Source organism: Macaca nemestrina, chromosome 13 (assembly GCF_043159975.1).
Source record: "Macaca nemestrina isolate mMacNem1 chromosome 13, mMacNem.hap1, whole genome shotgun sequence".
NCBI lineage: Eukaryota > Metazoa > Chordata > Mammalia > Primates > Cercopithecidae > Macaca > Macaca nemestrina.
In genome coordinates, this window is record NC_092137.1 from 116444623 (window position 1) to 116459507 (window position 14885).

The 14885-nt window shown below is 39.5% G+C and overlaps 1 protein-coding gene across 9 annotated transcripts in view; it reads right to left on the reverse strand.

Moving 5' to 3' along the window:
* The window catches only part of LOC105490321 (interleukin 1 receptor like 1), a 99257-nt gene that overhangs the window by 1987 nt on the left and 82385 nt on the right, over positions 1-14885 (reverse strand). For 6 of the 9 annotated variants that reach the window (XM_071077189.1, XM_071077188.1, XM_071077186.1 and 3 more), the window contains 9 exons: positions 12042-12253; positions 11323-11533; positions 10093-10267; positions 9537-9699; positions 8078-8149; positions 7208-7349; positions 6970-7115; positions 2287-2433; positions 1116-1283 (listed from right to left, as the gene is read on the reverse strand). In XM_071077189.1, the coding sequence (XP_070933290.1) occupies positions 1116-1283; positions 2287-2433; positions 6970-7115; positions 7208-7349; positions 8078-8149; positions 9537-9699; positions 10093-10267; positions 11323-11533; positions 12042-12102 (1285 nt within the window). In that variant the 5' untranslated portion in view covers positions 12103-12253. Of the gene's footprint in view, positions 1-1115; positions 1284-2286; positions 2434-6969; positions 7116-7207; positions 7350-8077; positions 8150-9536; positions 9700-10092; positions 10268-11322; positions 11534-12041; positions 12254-13041; positions 13740-14885 lie in introns of those variants that run through there. The other 3 variants (XM_071077184.1, XM_071077191.1, XM_071077190.1) reach the window with 3 other exon arrangements.

The following is a 14885-nucleotide window of genomic DNA, read 5'->3' on the forward strand; positions in this document are numbered from 1 at the left end:
TAGCATCTGGGTTTAGTTGGGGAGAAGTGTAACTAGAACTTAGGTGGATGGACTGAGAAAGAAGAGGTGAAGAGCTTGTGGCCAGATGTGGCACACTGTTGAGCTCACAAACAACAGGAGTCCCTGCAGGTCCTTGAATACGAAAGGAGTGTTTGAGAGCATTACTCATTACTTCTATCTGCCTGGGTGGCCAGTGGGAAAATGGGAGAAGAAGAGAGCCTCGAGAGAAGAAGTGCATTATATTCTCCTGAACTGTACCTTTCACCAGTCTCTTGAGCCATTATTGAGGCTATGAGCATTCCCAGATATTCCAGGGTAAACCAAATTCACCTGTTGTTCATACCTTTACATCTATAGGCATGTGAATTCCTCTTCTTAGTAAGATGAGTTTAAAATGTAAAACTGAATGTTTACTTTATTAGGCTTAGGCCCTTGATATCTGAGCCCCATTTATATTCCAAACCCTTCCTGATCTGTGAGAAATTAGAGAAGAGTTCACAAGGAGGGTCCATAGGTACTGGACATAAATGTATGAAGGGAAGGGAAAAATAGCTACTGAAATCACAGGAGTTGTGATAAAACTGTCAAAAATATATAAAATTGGGTAAGAATATTAAGGAACAGAAGCTACAATTCTATGTGCTCTGGTGAGAATATAAATTTGCAAATGTTTCACCAACATAAAGAAAGTCATGAAGACTCTCTGAGTCCTTTTAAGGTATTTCAGCTAGTGCCTATGGCTACCAGAACAAAATTCTTCAATGTTTAAGTCCTCTTTCAAATCTTATGGACAGAATTAAGAAGTGGCAGAGTTATCCTGGTGGGGGACCAAGGAAATAAAGTAGGGATGATGGTTTACTAAGTCCTTGAAGCACAGGACTTCTAACTCTGAATTCATACCACCGACATTACTGTGAAGATCTCATCACCGGGACAATGATGGGAGAGGGAAGAGTGAAGGATAAGTGTCTGCTCCTGGATAAATATTTAAAGTTTTGGTCTTAAGGTCTGAGGTAGTAAATGCAATTCCTTATCCAATGCAGGGATAAGGCCACCTAGTTCACAGCCTCTAATAAGCATGAATTTCCGTCCCTAATGTATGTCCATAGCTTTACCTTCTCCAGGTAGCATATCTCTCCCATAAATGCATAAGGTATAGCCACATTTATTTTCAAGAACATCGGGCAGAATCTGGTGGACAAAGTACTCTACACGACTGGCCCCATCTGTACTGGATGTGTAGTTCCGTGGGTAGATAACATAAGCATCATAGAGCTTTCCATCTGAAAATGAAAACAAGAAGTACAACTTCTTACTTGATTCTAAAAATTCTTACTGGACTCTTAGAAGACATTGCTCTCCAAGTTTTATGGCTGTTGGTGAATGCGTGTCATCCTCCAAAATGTTCTAGACTCAAGAGATGTTGACGACCAAACCACTGCCACAAAACATGATCAGGAAATAACAGTCTTCATCCCAAAGTATTTCTCCTTTTTACTGTCACAGACTAAATAACAAAAAAGTGGACAAGAGCCTGTTCAGTGCAGTTAAAACCATTTCATCAATGTTGATTAATAATCTATGAACAAGGGGGCCTTCTGTGCTGGATAGACCTTGGTTTCATCTTTGGTTTCCCCATACTCCCCTGGGGAAGTGAAAAAATGTAAAGTTAATAGTAGCAAGGGCATAAAATTTTTTAAGGGGTCTGAATTTTCCACAAATCAAACCGTTAGCTCCTACTTGAGTCAACTGATTGAAAAATGCAACGTGTATCTGCCTCCAAACGAAAGCATGAGGTTTGCATCTAGCAGGCAGAACTGACTCCTTTCATGAGCATGTTTGTGTGCCTAGGTTAGACTTTACAGATCAGGGTTTCAGGTAGAACACGCATGCGTTCTGACGGACCTTTCTAACCTGCTCACATCTGGAAAATAGGAACCATTTTGCTACTGTGTTTAACTTCATAATATCTTACCAATACATTATGAAACTTACACCTTTCTGGGCTTGGGGCAGATTCTGTCATTGGTAACTGAGTAGGAATAGCAATCCTATCGGGGAAGAAATGTGAGCTGTTGAGATGAATCTCAGGACCATGAGGAGTTACAGAGCAGGATTGAAAATGGCCTCTAAGAAAATCCAAAAACACAACTCACTGATAACAGATTAGCAAGCAAAATGGAATCTGGGTTTAGCAGCCTAGCTATTGAAAAATTAATAGACAAGTAACCAACAGTTATTATGTGACTTTTTCTTTGGGTGAAAAACTTGGTATTTGCCACTTACCATTCCTGGTCTTGTAAGGTTTAGCTATGTCCCTCCAGAGCAGAGTAGCCTCAATCCAGAACGTTTTTAGGATGATAACCAGGATATTGATTAGCATTAACAATACACTACATACTGCAATTATGCAGTAGGTGCTTTGATGATCAACTATTCAAAAGAAAGAAAAATGATTATTACTACTGAAACAAGATATAATAAACAGATACATGGATGCTGGCTTCCCTTGGGAGTATAAGAATTTCATGTAAGATATACCCACTGAGAATTTTCATGGCTGCTTTAAGTACCAGGACATTCACATTTATTGAGCCTCTACCACATATCAGGCTAAGCATTACAGGGAATTCTCAACGGCAAAAGAGTCACAGAGACACTCGTCAACTTAACTAAGATGGGAGGCAAAAGCATGATTTTTGCTGGCAGAGGATTTTAGAAGGAGAACTTGCTCCATGCAGTACTTGGAAAGGGAGCCTTCCTGGAGGAGGAGGAGGCCTCTGAAAGATGAGTAGGATTCAGGGAGATGCAAAAAAGGGAAGGCCCACCTGGGCAGAGAGAATACCATAAGCCTAAGTGCAGAGAGGAAGTGTGTTTTCTGAGGAACTGGAATAACCTAGTTTGGGGAATTGGTGGAAGATATGATTAGGAAGGTTGGTCAGGGCCAGGTTCTGTCCAGACTTGAAACCCCAACTAAGGCAGACTGCCTTATTCTGAAGGTCACAGGAGCACTGGAGCCTTGAGTGGTTTTCCCATGAGATTAATCTGATGGTAGTAGAAAGTTTGTTTCTGTGGAAAGAAACTATGGGCACTCAGAAAAGAATGGAGTGTGGTACTTGGGATGCAAGATGCAGAGGGTTGTAACTCACGCAATAATGAGAAAGGAATAGACAAGGTGCTGTCAGGGCATTAAGGAGAAGGCATCGACAGGTCTGAGAGATTTGTTACCTCTAAGGGCTTGGTGGTGTGGGAGATAGAAGAAGAAGCAAGAGTCACCTAAGTGGCTAAAGCATCTTTGATAAAGAACTGAAAAGTCAAATTACTAAGTTCTAGGTCCTACTCATAGCCCATACTTCTCTCATGGTGAACATTACTCAGCCAACACTGAACTTTATCCTAGTACTCCTTGCTTCACAAAATGCAGATGCAACACGCATATGCACTGACGAATGTGAGAAGAATCTCAAATGAGATTTGCTGATATGGTTCATTTCCATCTTAAGTCTCCATGCATGGGCTCCCAGTTCTGAGGTAGAAAAAGCACTGGACCATATTCACAAATTCCTCCACAACCTCTAATAGTTTATCAGCTCTCTCAGTGACCAGCAGTATGAAATCAAGAATTATCAAGGTGATATGACTCAAAGTTGGGGGAAAAATGTGAAAATTGACAAAGAGCTTACTGTCATCAGGTTAAATAATGAAAACTCTGTTAAGTAAATTGTTTCAACAGGATTCCTTTCCAGGTCACTCTGTCTAAAAACCCCAGCTGGATGCACAGAGGAATGTGTACTTCCTGTGGGGAATGCTGGGGAGTAACCATGCCAGTGACTGGACACTTCCAAGCAAAAGAAAGATGTTGATCCAAGACCTCAAAGGGAGTCTTTGTAAGTGTGAATCATTTTATAAAAGTATAAGTAATTCAGGTATGTGATGACTAAACATTACTTTCTGTATACACATATAAATAGCAAAATGCTGGCTGTGTTTGAATCCTTGCTCCATAACTGTGGTATCTGGCAAGTTATCCAACTTTCTTTGCCTTTTACTTTGAAGTATTGAGAAAATAAACGAGAAAGTTAAATGTAAAATAAGTAGATGAGTCCTGGTACATAGGAAATAATGAATACATGTGTACTATTATTATTATGAGCATCAAATATGTATTTAGTAATAGTTAATAAAATGGGGGCACAGGCCTTTTAAGTTTTTGCTCTCTTAAATATCAGAAATAAAAAAGAATTCATCATGACAACTCAACAGCAGTAGTAATAATTTGTGTTTAATTTATACAGGTGCTGAAACAGACTGTAACCATGTTGACTTAAAGAAAAACAGGTGACATACAAATAAGCTAGAAGGAGCAAAATCACTGAACACCTGTAACACGAAAACAATTCCAACACATTGGTAAGCAAGGACATTGATCAATGATAATGTAGCAAAGCAGGAAGACACAAGGGCAGCGTGGGTGGGCAGGCTGGATGGATGGCTGCAGGGTCCACTGGGCCCACCACCACCCCAAGCATGGCCCTTACATAGCACCTTGACGGGGTCCACAGCCTTCCTGAGGTGCCACATTTATCACTGGCAGACACCAGAGACCCACAGAACACTATAGCACTTACAGCCATCTGCATGAGTTATGATTCTGTTTATTTTATGAAAAACCTACAAATCGGGGGTTAAAGTCAAAATTAAAACAAGAAAAACCCCACATACCACTTCAGGCAGAGACCTGCCACGATTACACCATATTGGGGGTCTGCTGTCCCCACACCCCAATCCTTTCTCCTCCTGTTGTGCCTGTCTGTGCGTATCTGGATGAATCTGGACCACACTGCACATACGGGTGGGAACTCAGGATTTAACACTTTCTTTGGCTATTTGACAAGTACGTTAAACAATTTCTATATGGTTGTACAGCCCCTGAGAAGTGATGAGTGTAAAAAAATATATTTTTCTCTCTCCTTCCTTTTATACGGGATACAATGCTTCGTATAGCGAACAGGATGCCTTTGCCTGGATATGCGAAGAACAAGTGAGGAAACTGACAAGGGCTCAGGAGTGAAATGCTTGGAAAGCTATTTTCCAAGACAACATTGCATTGTCTTGGACACAACGGAGACACACCAAGGGAGAGAGGAGAAGGATCAGTCCACCTCTGTGGGGGAAGAACTTCATCTCTGATGTTTCGCATTATCTGGGCATGGTGATGATAAGAAGCACAATGACTTGTAGACTGCTTTATTACTGTTTTGAAAACTCTGTAGGCAACATATCCCCTTCTTGTGTGCACCCATGAGGGATCACTCTCTCCACCCTGCTTTGGCTATTTGGGAAGCCACCAATTATTTATATATAAAAAAAGAATGTTACATTTTAAAAGATTATATAGCATCTGAAATTAACCCAATAAAGACTCATCAGTTTCATATTGTCCTTTTATTGTGTCAAATTATGATGATATCATTAAAATCCTGCTAGATTCAGAAAAAAACTATAGGGAAGCAATAAACAATTTCACTTTCCAATTGATAGAGAAAGTTATTGAATTTACCAAGCATAAATATAAAAATAGTATTTTGTTGTATAATTAAGCCTTATAGCTAGAGAAGTAGAAATGTACACAAAAAACATTTGGTATCAATAACTTGGTTGTGCATTCGTTTATTCGGTCAAAAAATATTTAACTGAGCACTGGCTAGCTGCCAGGTATTGCGCTAAGGACCCAAAGATGGTTGAGATGATGTCCCTCCCCTCATGGAGCTTGCAGTCATGTTGAGCAGACTGTCAAACAGATTTTGGCAAGGCAATGTGACCAGTGCTACGATACAAACAGGATGCTACAAGAGTACTTAGAAAGCATGTATACCGCAAACCGAGGGCCAAGAAAAGTTCCCCGGAATAGGTGGTACCTGAATTGCATGGTGAATAACAGAGGCAATAAAGAAATGGGTTGAGCTACCAGACTTCCCATGTGTTCCATATACCTTAAATACTTTATAAAGTTTAACAATCATAATGTGTATGATATGGTTTGGGTCTGTGTTCCTGCCCAAATCTCATGCTGAATGGTAATCCCCAGTATTCAAGGTGGAGCCTGATGGGGGGTGATTGGACCATGGGGGTAAGCTCATCATGAATGGTTTAGCACCATCCTCTTGATGCTGTCTTTGCAATAGTGAGTGATTTCTCATGAGATCTGGCTGTTTAAGTGTGTCACCTCTCTCTCTCTCTCTCGCTCCTGCTTTCACCGTTTGAAGTGCCTGCCTTTGTTTTGCCTTCTGCCATGAGTAAAGCTCCTGAGGTGTCCCCAGAAGCAGATGCCGCCATGCTTCCCGCACAGCCTGCAGAACCGTGAGCCAATTAAACCTCTTTTCATATAAATAACCCAGTCTCAGGCATTTCTTTATACCAGTGCAAGAATGGCCTAACAAGTGTCTTACTATAAAGTAGCACCTAGGATTTTCTCACTGAAATGGCAGTAGTTAGATACTTCCCCTTTTTGTTCACTTTACCACCCTCACTAACAAAATGAGTGTTCATTATGACCAGAAAAAGGTATAGAAGGAACCACGTTTACAACAGGTAACACAAGTTATAAAAGAGCACAAAAGAACACGTTCAGTTTACTGTTGTTGGTGCATTTTCTTTCACATACAGTGAGACAGAGGGAGTTCATAAAGTTAGAAAACAAGGATGACCAAAGAAGCAGCTGAGTGTTGTAGAGAAACCAACCATAGGAGGCAGTGGGGAAGGAGGAGGAACTTAAGCAGCAGAGAAGCTCCCAGCAAACAGGAACAGTCTACAAAGACCAGATAGCAAACAGCATCCCAAAGAAGAGAAGTACATTTTATGGCACAAGCCATTCCCATTGTCTTGATGGATCTCTCGGAACCACACTCCATTCCGCTTACCCTTGCTACAGAAAGTTCAGGTGACCAAAGTCTCAGAAACACTCCTTACTTGGATTTTTCCTACTTAGTCTTATGGTGTGCCTTCTCAAGCCATGCAAATTCAGGGCCAGACAGTCGTACCGCAGCAATAAATCCTCTTCCTTTACATCAGCTATTCTTAAAACCGTGTTTACACAAGCCAGCCCATCGCTGAAACTAAGAAAGCAACCTGTTACTTGTAATGCCTACTTCGCACGTGCAAACGATGTGCAAGGGGAAGAGGATGGTTCTCTTCGATATAAAAATACCTTTGATTTTGCCCTTCCTCTTGTTGAATTCTTGGTTCACTGAAGTCTGTAATTTTGTTTCCATTAAGCTGCCACTGGACGGCAGCCAAGAACTGAGCGCCTTTTCCAAAACAAGCAGAGCAAGTTAGGTTTGTGTTTTCTCCTAGAGGGGAGTAAGGACATTCACCAATAAAATTAACTTCTGCAACTAGCATTTTATCCCATTTAATGTAAAAAAAAACTTACTGAACACTTAGTATGCACCCCGCCAGGACCTCCCTCCCTCATCTCTAGCACCTTCCTCTTTCTATGTCCTCTCTTACCTCCTCCCTGCTCCCATTACTTTCATTCACCCAGCTGGGTTTCCCATTCACCCACCTGCATGGGAAACTAACAAGGCCAATGATTCTGGCTTCACCAACCCCACTTTATAAAGGATTTCTAGTAAAAGGATTGCCCTTTACTAGAAATTAGAAGAGTTTCTTTCCAACTGCTCCCTTCCACGTCTTTCTACAGTACTCTCTTCATCTCTCCATAAGCTACCTTTGAATATAAATGTGTTTTACCAGACCTGGCTACCATTGCCCAGAATGGACACTCTGCAGGTTTCCATCCCAAGCTCTGGGATAGAGATGAAGATGAAATTAGATGCATACATGAAAGCACCATGAATTACAACATGCAATAAACAAATGTAAACACTGCAATTGCTGTGTCCTGGTTCCCAATATTAGCAAACGCTTGGGGCAGGTGCTTCCAGGGATGTCACCTCACTTACCCCTCAAGGTTCCCTATGCTAATTGCCTGACCCCTGCTAAGGGAATTCAGAACAGGGGTCATATGGAAGGATTTTCCAGGCAATATTTACAGCATTCTGATAAATTTTCTTACCAATTTCCACTTCCTTTGTTTCATTGTGTGCAGGGGCTCTGATTACAGGAAACAGAGAGAAGCCTTGCTCATCTTAAGGACAAAAAGAAATATAAATATTAGGGGAGCACTGAATGCTACTCAATATAAGTTTGTATCTTCATGTTTCTATTCTATTTCATAGCAATGTTTTTCAAATTCTTCTGACAATAACCCATAATGACACACACACACACACACACACGACACATAAAAGCATTTAAATAAAGCTTTCTTTTATTACCTATGATGCTTTGTAATATCTGTATTCTCTTTGACATCACTAAAACAAATGCAGGTCCAACCCATAAAACTAATTACATGACCTAGTAATTGTTAGAAAACTACGCTTCTACAGAATAAGACTACAGGGAAGATTTCAAAAGACCTCTGAAAACAATAAATGGATGAGTCCACAGATTTGCTCGCAGTTCTCCACTAGGGTGGCCCATCCTCAGGGAACTCTTCCCCGTATGGAATTCTGACTCCTGGGACCACCAGGGCTGAAAGACTGGCAGTGCTTGTGGAGCGCTGCTGCAATCCTCCATCCCTTCATGCTCATTTATTTAAGGACAGTGTGATTAAGGACCACTGTAAGGGTTGATATTAAACAGAAAGAGACGCTAATAGGAATGTGGTCTGGTGATGCTTATTTTGCAGCGGTGCAGTGAAGTATTGGAAAACTCCAAAAAAATGTCTCCAACATTGCTTTGCCCTAAAAAAACTGTCATATGTTAAGGGGCTATTTCATCAACGTGTATAGATCAACTTGTGCTAAGGAGACCCCAGTTATTTACAGATTGATAAGCTATGATCGTGAAGTCTTTCCCTTAAATAGGCTTTTATAAAATTTAAGACAACTTAGAAAACACATTTTTAGAATGAAGTGAACTACTCAAGGCCACTGATGATATTGAAAGTATTTTGCAAACATGGATTAAAATCCACGCAATAACATTTATGTACACCATAGTATCGCATCATAAAGCCTCTCATTAAACTTTGAATCCAGTGAGTATTACTAAAGAGTAAATTCTTCTCTTTTTAATTTGCAGAAACTCTGAAACCAAACTAGGAAAAAAAAAAAAAGTTGGTTTTGCTCTCCAAAATTTGAATGGCAAATTTTGTATTGCCATTCAAAAAAAGTAAGTTAAGTTAGAATTCAGACTGCTTTATCTTTGAAAAATTAAGTCACAAAAAAAGAATCAAGAATAGATGTGGCTTTGAATTAGTAATGTAATTCCCCCTGAAATTTCTTAAATCTTGATAGTGTGTTCAGAAAATCTCTTTGCGTCATAGTTCAGAATGTGTAAGATAAGATGGAGCAGGAGGAAGTAGAGGGAGGAGGGTGAAGCGCAAGAAACCCAACCAGAAGGGCACAACTGTTCCCACTTTGACTTCTTTCCAGTAGTATTCTACCTCATTAATGTTGGTAGCTCACCCTTGACCGTGAAGGACCTGGTCGCTGTCACACTATAATTGGCTCCATTTTCATTGTGTATAAATTTACAGGTATAATCACCTGCATCATCAGTCATCACATTATCAATGACCAAAAATGACTTGTGCGCCTTGTACCTTGATCCTTGAAGAGCCTGACAATTCTGAAATGAGAAATTTCATTTCCTTTTCAGTAATTCTTCACTTTTGTTTATTTATTTATTGACAGAATCTTTGTTGCCCAGGCTGGAGTGAGTGGTGCAATCTGGGCTCACTGTAACCTGTGCCCTCTGGGTTCAAGTGATTTTCGTACCTCAGCCTCCCAAGCAGCTGGGATTACAGGTGTGTGCCACCATGCCCAGCTAATTTTTATATTTTTAGTAGAGATGGAGTTTCTTCATGTTGGCCAGGCTGGTCTCGAACTCCTGGCCTCAAGTGATCTGCCTGCCTTGGCCTCCCCAAGTGCTGGGATTGGAGGCGTGAACCACTGTGCCTGGCCACTTGTGTCTATTTTAATTGTGTAATTTTCATCTATTTCCTTCCAAATTTCCTCTTACCTTAAACCACTCAAGAGGTGCTGTCCAATTGTAGAGGTCAATTGTAGGACAGTAAATTTTGGAATTTTTTTCTGATCCAGATACGGTTGAATACATCAAATAATCTGGAACGTTGCAATCTGGTTGTTTTTTATATATGGTGACATTCGCATATCCAGTCCTATTGAATGTGGGACTATTAAAATAAATCCAAAAATTAAGAGTCACTTAGCATTGTGAAATAACTTAACCTAAATTTAGCCTTTACTTAATATTGCTTTTCTTCTTAAAAACCATCAATATACATAATGGGTATTTTCTTATTTAAAAATAAACATGAAAATCTAGAGTTTAAATACTTTTTTGTTACATTTCAGCTAAAAACATAGCCCCCATAGTAGCCCTAACAATGACTTCTTTGCCATTTATTCATATACTACATCTGCTGTAACGCTGTAATCCCAGTGTAATAAAGATAACCACTATTTATTGAGAGTTTATTATGTACCAGTAACAATGTTGAGCACTTTTCCCCATTACCTTAGTTTATTTTCACAGTAATGCTTTGAGATGAATTCTATTATTACATTATATGCATTTTACAGAGAAGGAAACTAAAGGGCAGAGAAGTAACTTGCTGACATCGCACAGTTAACTAGTGGCAGAGCATGAATTTGACAGTTGTCTGGCCTCAGACCTAGGCCCTTAACTAATACATCCTGCCTTTTGATGTCGTTCATTTGACATTTTGTGTGTGCCAAATACAATCACAAAATCGAAACATTTAACAATTTGTGAACAAGAGTAATTTTTAGGCACACAATCTCATCAGCCTTCTGTGGCTTAACTTGGAGGTTCAAAGCATTGGTCATGGCCCCTTTTCACCTACTAGAAGCCCCCTGAGATGGAAAACATCCAGATTACTATTTTCTGCTCTAGTTTGTTCTTAATTCCAGCCAAATGTAAGCAATTGCTCTCAGTTATCTTGGTCACTAGGAAAGCTAGGTTTTTCTCTAAGTCAGCTACAAATTAATCCCTGCAACTGTAAATCCAAATAGCTCAAAATGAGCTAGACCTCAATCTGATAGTATTCCTAGAAGTTTATCCAAATCACTTTTATTCAAATCACTTTATAAATTTAACTGTTCCAGAAAAGACTAGGGAAGGAATGAAAGCAAGGGCACCTCAGGCAATCAACCATTCAAGAAAGGGGAGCAGGGTGAAAGAAGATGGGAGCTCTCCGCATAATACCTTCTGACAATGCAGGTATAAATACCAGAATCAGCAACTTCAGCTGGTAGAAACTTAAGAAGTTGGCCTGAGGCAAACACACGATTTCTTTCCTGGGTGGGAATACTTTTGTTTGTTTGTGAGTAATACCAATCCACGATGTAACTAGGTTTTCCTTGTCTAGGACATCTCACAATTAAAGCCTCATTTTCCAGGCCCCACGATTGTTTACCTGCAAATAAAAGATATAAAGACGATCCTGAAATGATCAAATGAGAAGATCGTAATTCCTAGCCTCTCAATATTTGCTTCCAGGATTAAATTTAGAAGCCAGTCATATACTGTGATACTTTGGGAAAGAATAAGTAACTGATTAAGATCTCTTATGAAATGCTAATGAGTTAATTTGGAGCTAAACCCCTCACAGTTCTCCGGTGGAAAAGCAGTCATACCTATCTAAACAAACTTTGTGTCAGTCAATAAACATCTGCAACACTTCCCATGTGCAGGCACCATGTTAAATTCTGCTGCATTTGAATATGTGAAGCCAAACTGATGATATATTCATTACAAAGAATTTCTTCTGATAGATTTGTAATGAATAATGATCATACAAAAACAATATATTTTTCAGTTTACAATTCAACTGGAACAATTGGAAGCACGCTGCTTAAAACAAGGTGAATGTTCTTGAAATTAATTTATAAAAATTTAAATTATAGTTAAAAGGCAATACTTACTAAACTTCGCTGCTGTGGAATACATGAGAATTGTGAGAATTGCTAAGATCCAAAGCCCCATTCTCTGTTTATCAATCAAGAGCAAGTGTTGGTAACTGGCTGTTGAGATTACTCCAGATGAGTCACTGGCATACGACAGTGAAGGTCACCACACGTGAGGCAGTTGATGATGCTCTCCAAGGCTGAGTTGGGAAGAGTAGCCTATATCTTAACTGAAAAATAAATTAGACAAAACCATAAACAGAATTTTTATCAGCCATGATTTTTACTTTCTCAGCACTACCCAGGAGAATGAATCGATCAACACATATTTCATTAAGTGCAAAGAGATATAACAGCAGGTTTCAGATATGCAGTATTGCACTTATTCCTATAGAAGTTTCAGGTCATATAGCTCTCACAATAATCATGCTATTTCACAATTATCATGCTATTTCACAGTTATATTTTACCAGTCTCATGAGAATGTCCCGAAATAAACTTAAGAAGGAAAGAATATGAGTTTCTATTTTTGAAACAAAACAAAACAAAACAAAAAAACATAAAATTCAGTAGATTTAGAAAATACATTGTATCTTGTGAAACCACAGACATCCACACAGGCTGGTGGCAGCATGCTCACAAAAATAACTCACAAACAGACATGTGTGCAAGTAGTCATCACAAAGCAACTTAGGAGTAGCAAAGTCAGAACTAGACTAAAGCATTAGCCAAGCAATTGTCCTATGCTCAACCCCAAACCCTCAAACTTTTGTTCCTGACTCAGCTTGTTCCCAGGAGTCACCAAAGGCTTTCTAAGAATAGTTGAAGGTCTGTGAATAATAATAAATACATTTATTTTTTCTTTCAGAAAAATAATCATTTACTTTCTTACTTCTTTTCTTAAAATATAAGGGGAGGAATAGAAGCAACATAGAAATTTACAAACATAAAGATAAACACAATCATGAATGATGAAGACTTTTTTATTACAAATTTTAGATAACTAATTGATGCTTACCCAAACTGAAAGACAGAGGGGATGAACTTGGAGTCAGTGACGGAGCTAAGAATAGTTTCCAGTCTATGTAGCTCCCTCCTCCTAGACTACTCACTCTCTTCTATTTTAAAGCAGAGACACTCCACCCATCCTGAAATTTGATTTGTGGTCAAATCTATGACTTGTTCAAAAATGCTGATGCATCATGTCCTAAGAATTCTTGATGTTGACAAATAAATATTTAAACATAAAAACAACATTGAGTAATCCCTTGACAGGAAATAATTGAATGATTTCCTCCTATTTTAGCATCAGTTTCTCAGGCTGAATAATAAATAATGCTTATTGCCTGTGCCCCGATATTAGGACACTTTCAGTTCTAAACCGTCTTGACACTGGGGGCCTGGAGGCTGCCTTTCCAGATATTCCTTGACACCTCATTTCCGGAGACACCACTCACGAAAGCTCCGTCAGCCTTGGCAGCATTGGTGCCAGGAGTTTCGAAAGCAAAGGTTGGGGAGAGGCAATGCAAAGTAAGCAGCACTTTCTGGAACTTAGAAATTCTCTGTCTAGGGTCCGGAATGTGACTCCATCCCATCCCAAAACAGATTTCAGCTCCTTGGATTTAAGTCCCAGTAGGGCTCTCTGCCTGGATGAAGAAAAACAAAAAAAAGGAAGTTTTTCTAGAGTGCAGAGAAAGAGAAGGAAGCTGTGACTAAGAAGCTTCCCTCAAGTGGAATGACAAAGGAAACCATAACCCTCAACTCTTGGGCTCCAGGTAAAACAAACTTCAAAAGCAAAATTTGATTTTAGCTATGCATAGTTGTGATGACCCTAACATGAGTAAACTCAACCTACGTTTATGAGTCATCACATCTCAGAAGGATTCAGGAACTAATTCCAGACCAATATAATAATATAATGATAATAACTAACCTTTCTTTAGAATGTCCTCTATGCCAGACACAGTCTAAGTGATTTACATGTATTAATTCCTTCATTCTCACACTCACCCAATGAGGCAGGCGCTATTATGATGATGCCCATTTTACAGACAAGGACACTGAGGCACAGAAAGATTAAGCAACTTGCCCACGTCACTTCACATTAAGAGTTGAAGTCAGAATCCGAACCCAAGAAGGCTGGCTCTGAAGACCAGACTAATCACAGAATCCAACTGCCGCTGCTTGTGGAAGGTTAAGAAAGGAGGAGCTGCAAAAGGGAGAGTTCTCAGTACATTTTTTGAGCCAGTGTCTTTGCTCCCCACGGGGGCTGGGACCACTCTTGAATCTCTTATCTGTCAGGGGTTTAGTCAGCCTTTTGGCATGTGGAGTGGCTCTGAGAGGAAGAGATATAGAGTCCTTTGACCGCTGGGAGAGGAGATTAACCACGAGATGTTCACCGTAAATTAGAGGAATTAGGTCTGCACATTGTTATTCTTGACCTACTTGTGGAAGTCCATTTCATCAGGATCTTATTGCAATTGGGGCATGAGATCACAGCCAGGAGCCAGCGAGTCTGCAACAGTGCCTGCGATTGCCCAAGTGCTGCGTAGGGTTTGTTCAACAAAATAACACAAACTAGGAATTGTTTTACATTTGATATCCCAAAACATCTTTTTAAAACATGTATTAAGTTTGAGCATCCATTCTTAAACTAGGCCACGTGAGCACTGGTTTCTCAGTTTAGAAAATAAAGCTTCCATCAATTTTAACATCATGATGAAATTCTGCAGGAGTATTTATTAAAGTTGAACTATTCCTGTAAAACAATTCAGTTGTTCATTTGACAATTCAGACTTTTCGTTCAAAGTGCAATACTGAGTGGTACTTATCATCAACATCACTCAAATTTTATAGATAAAA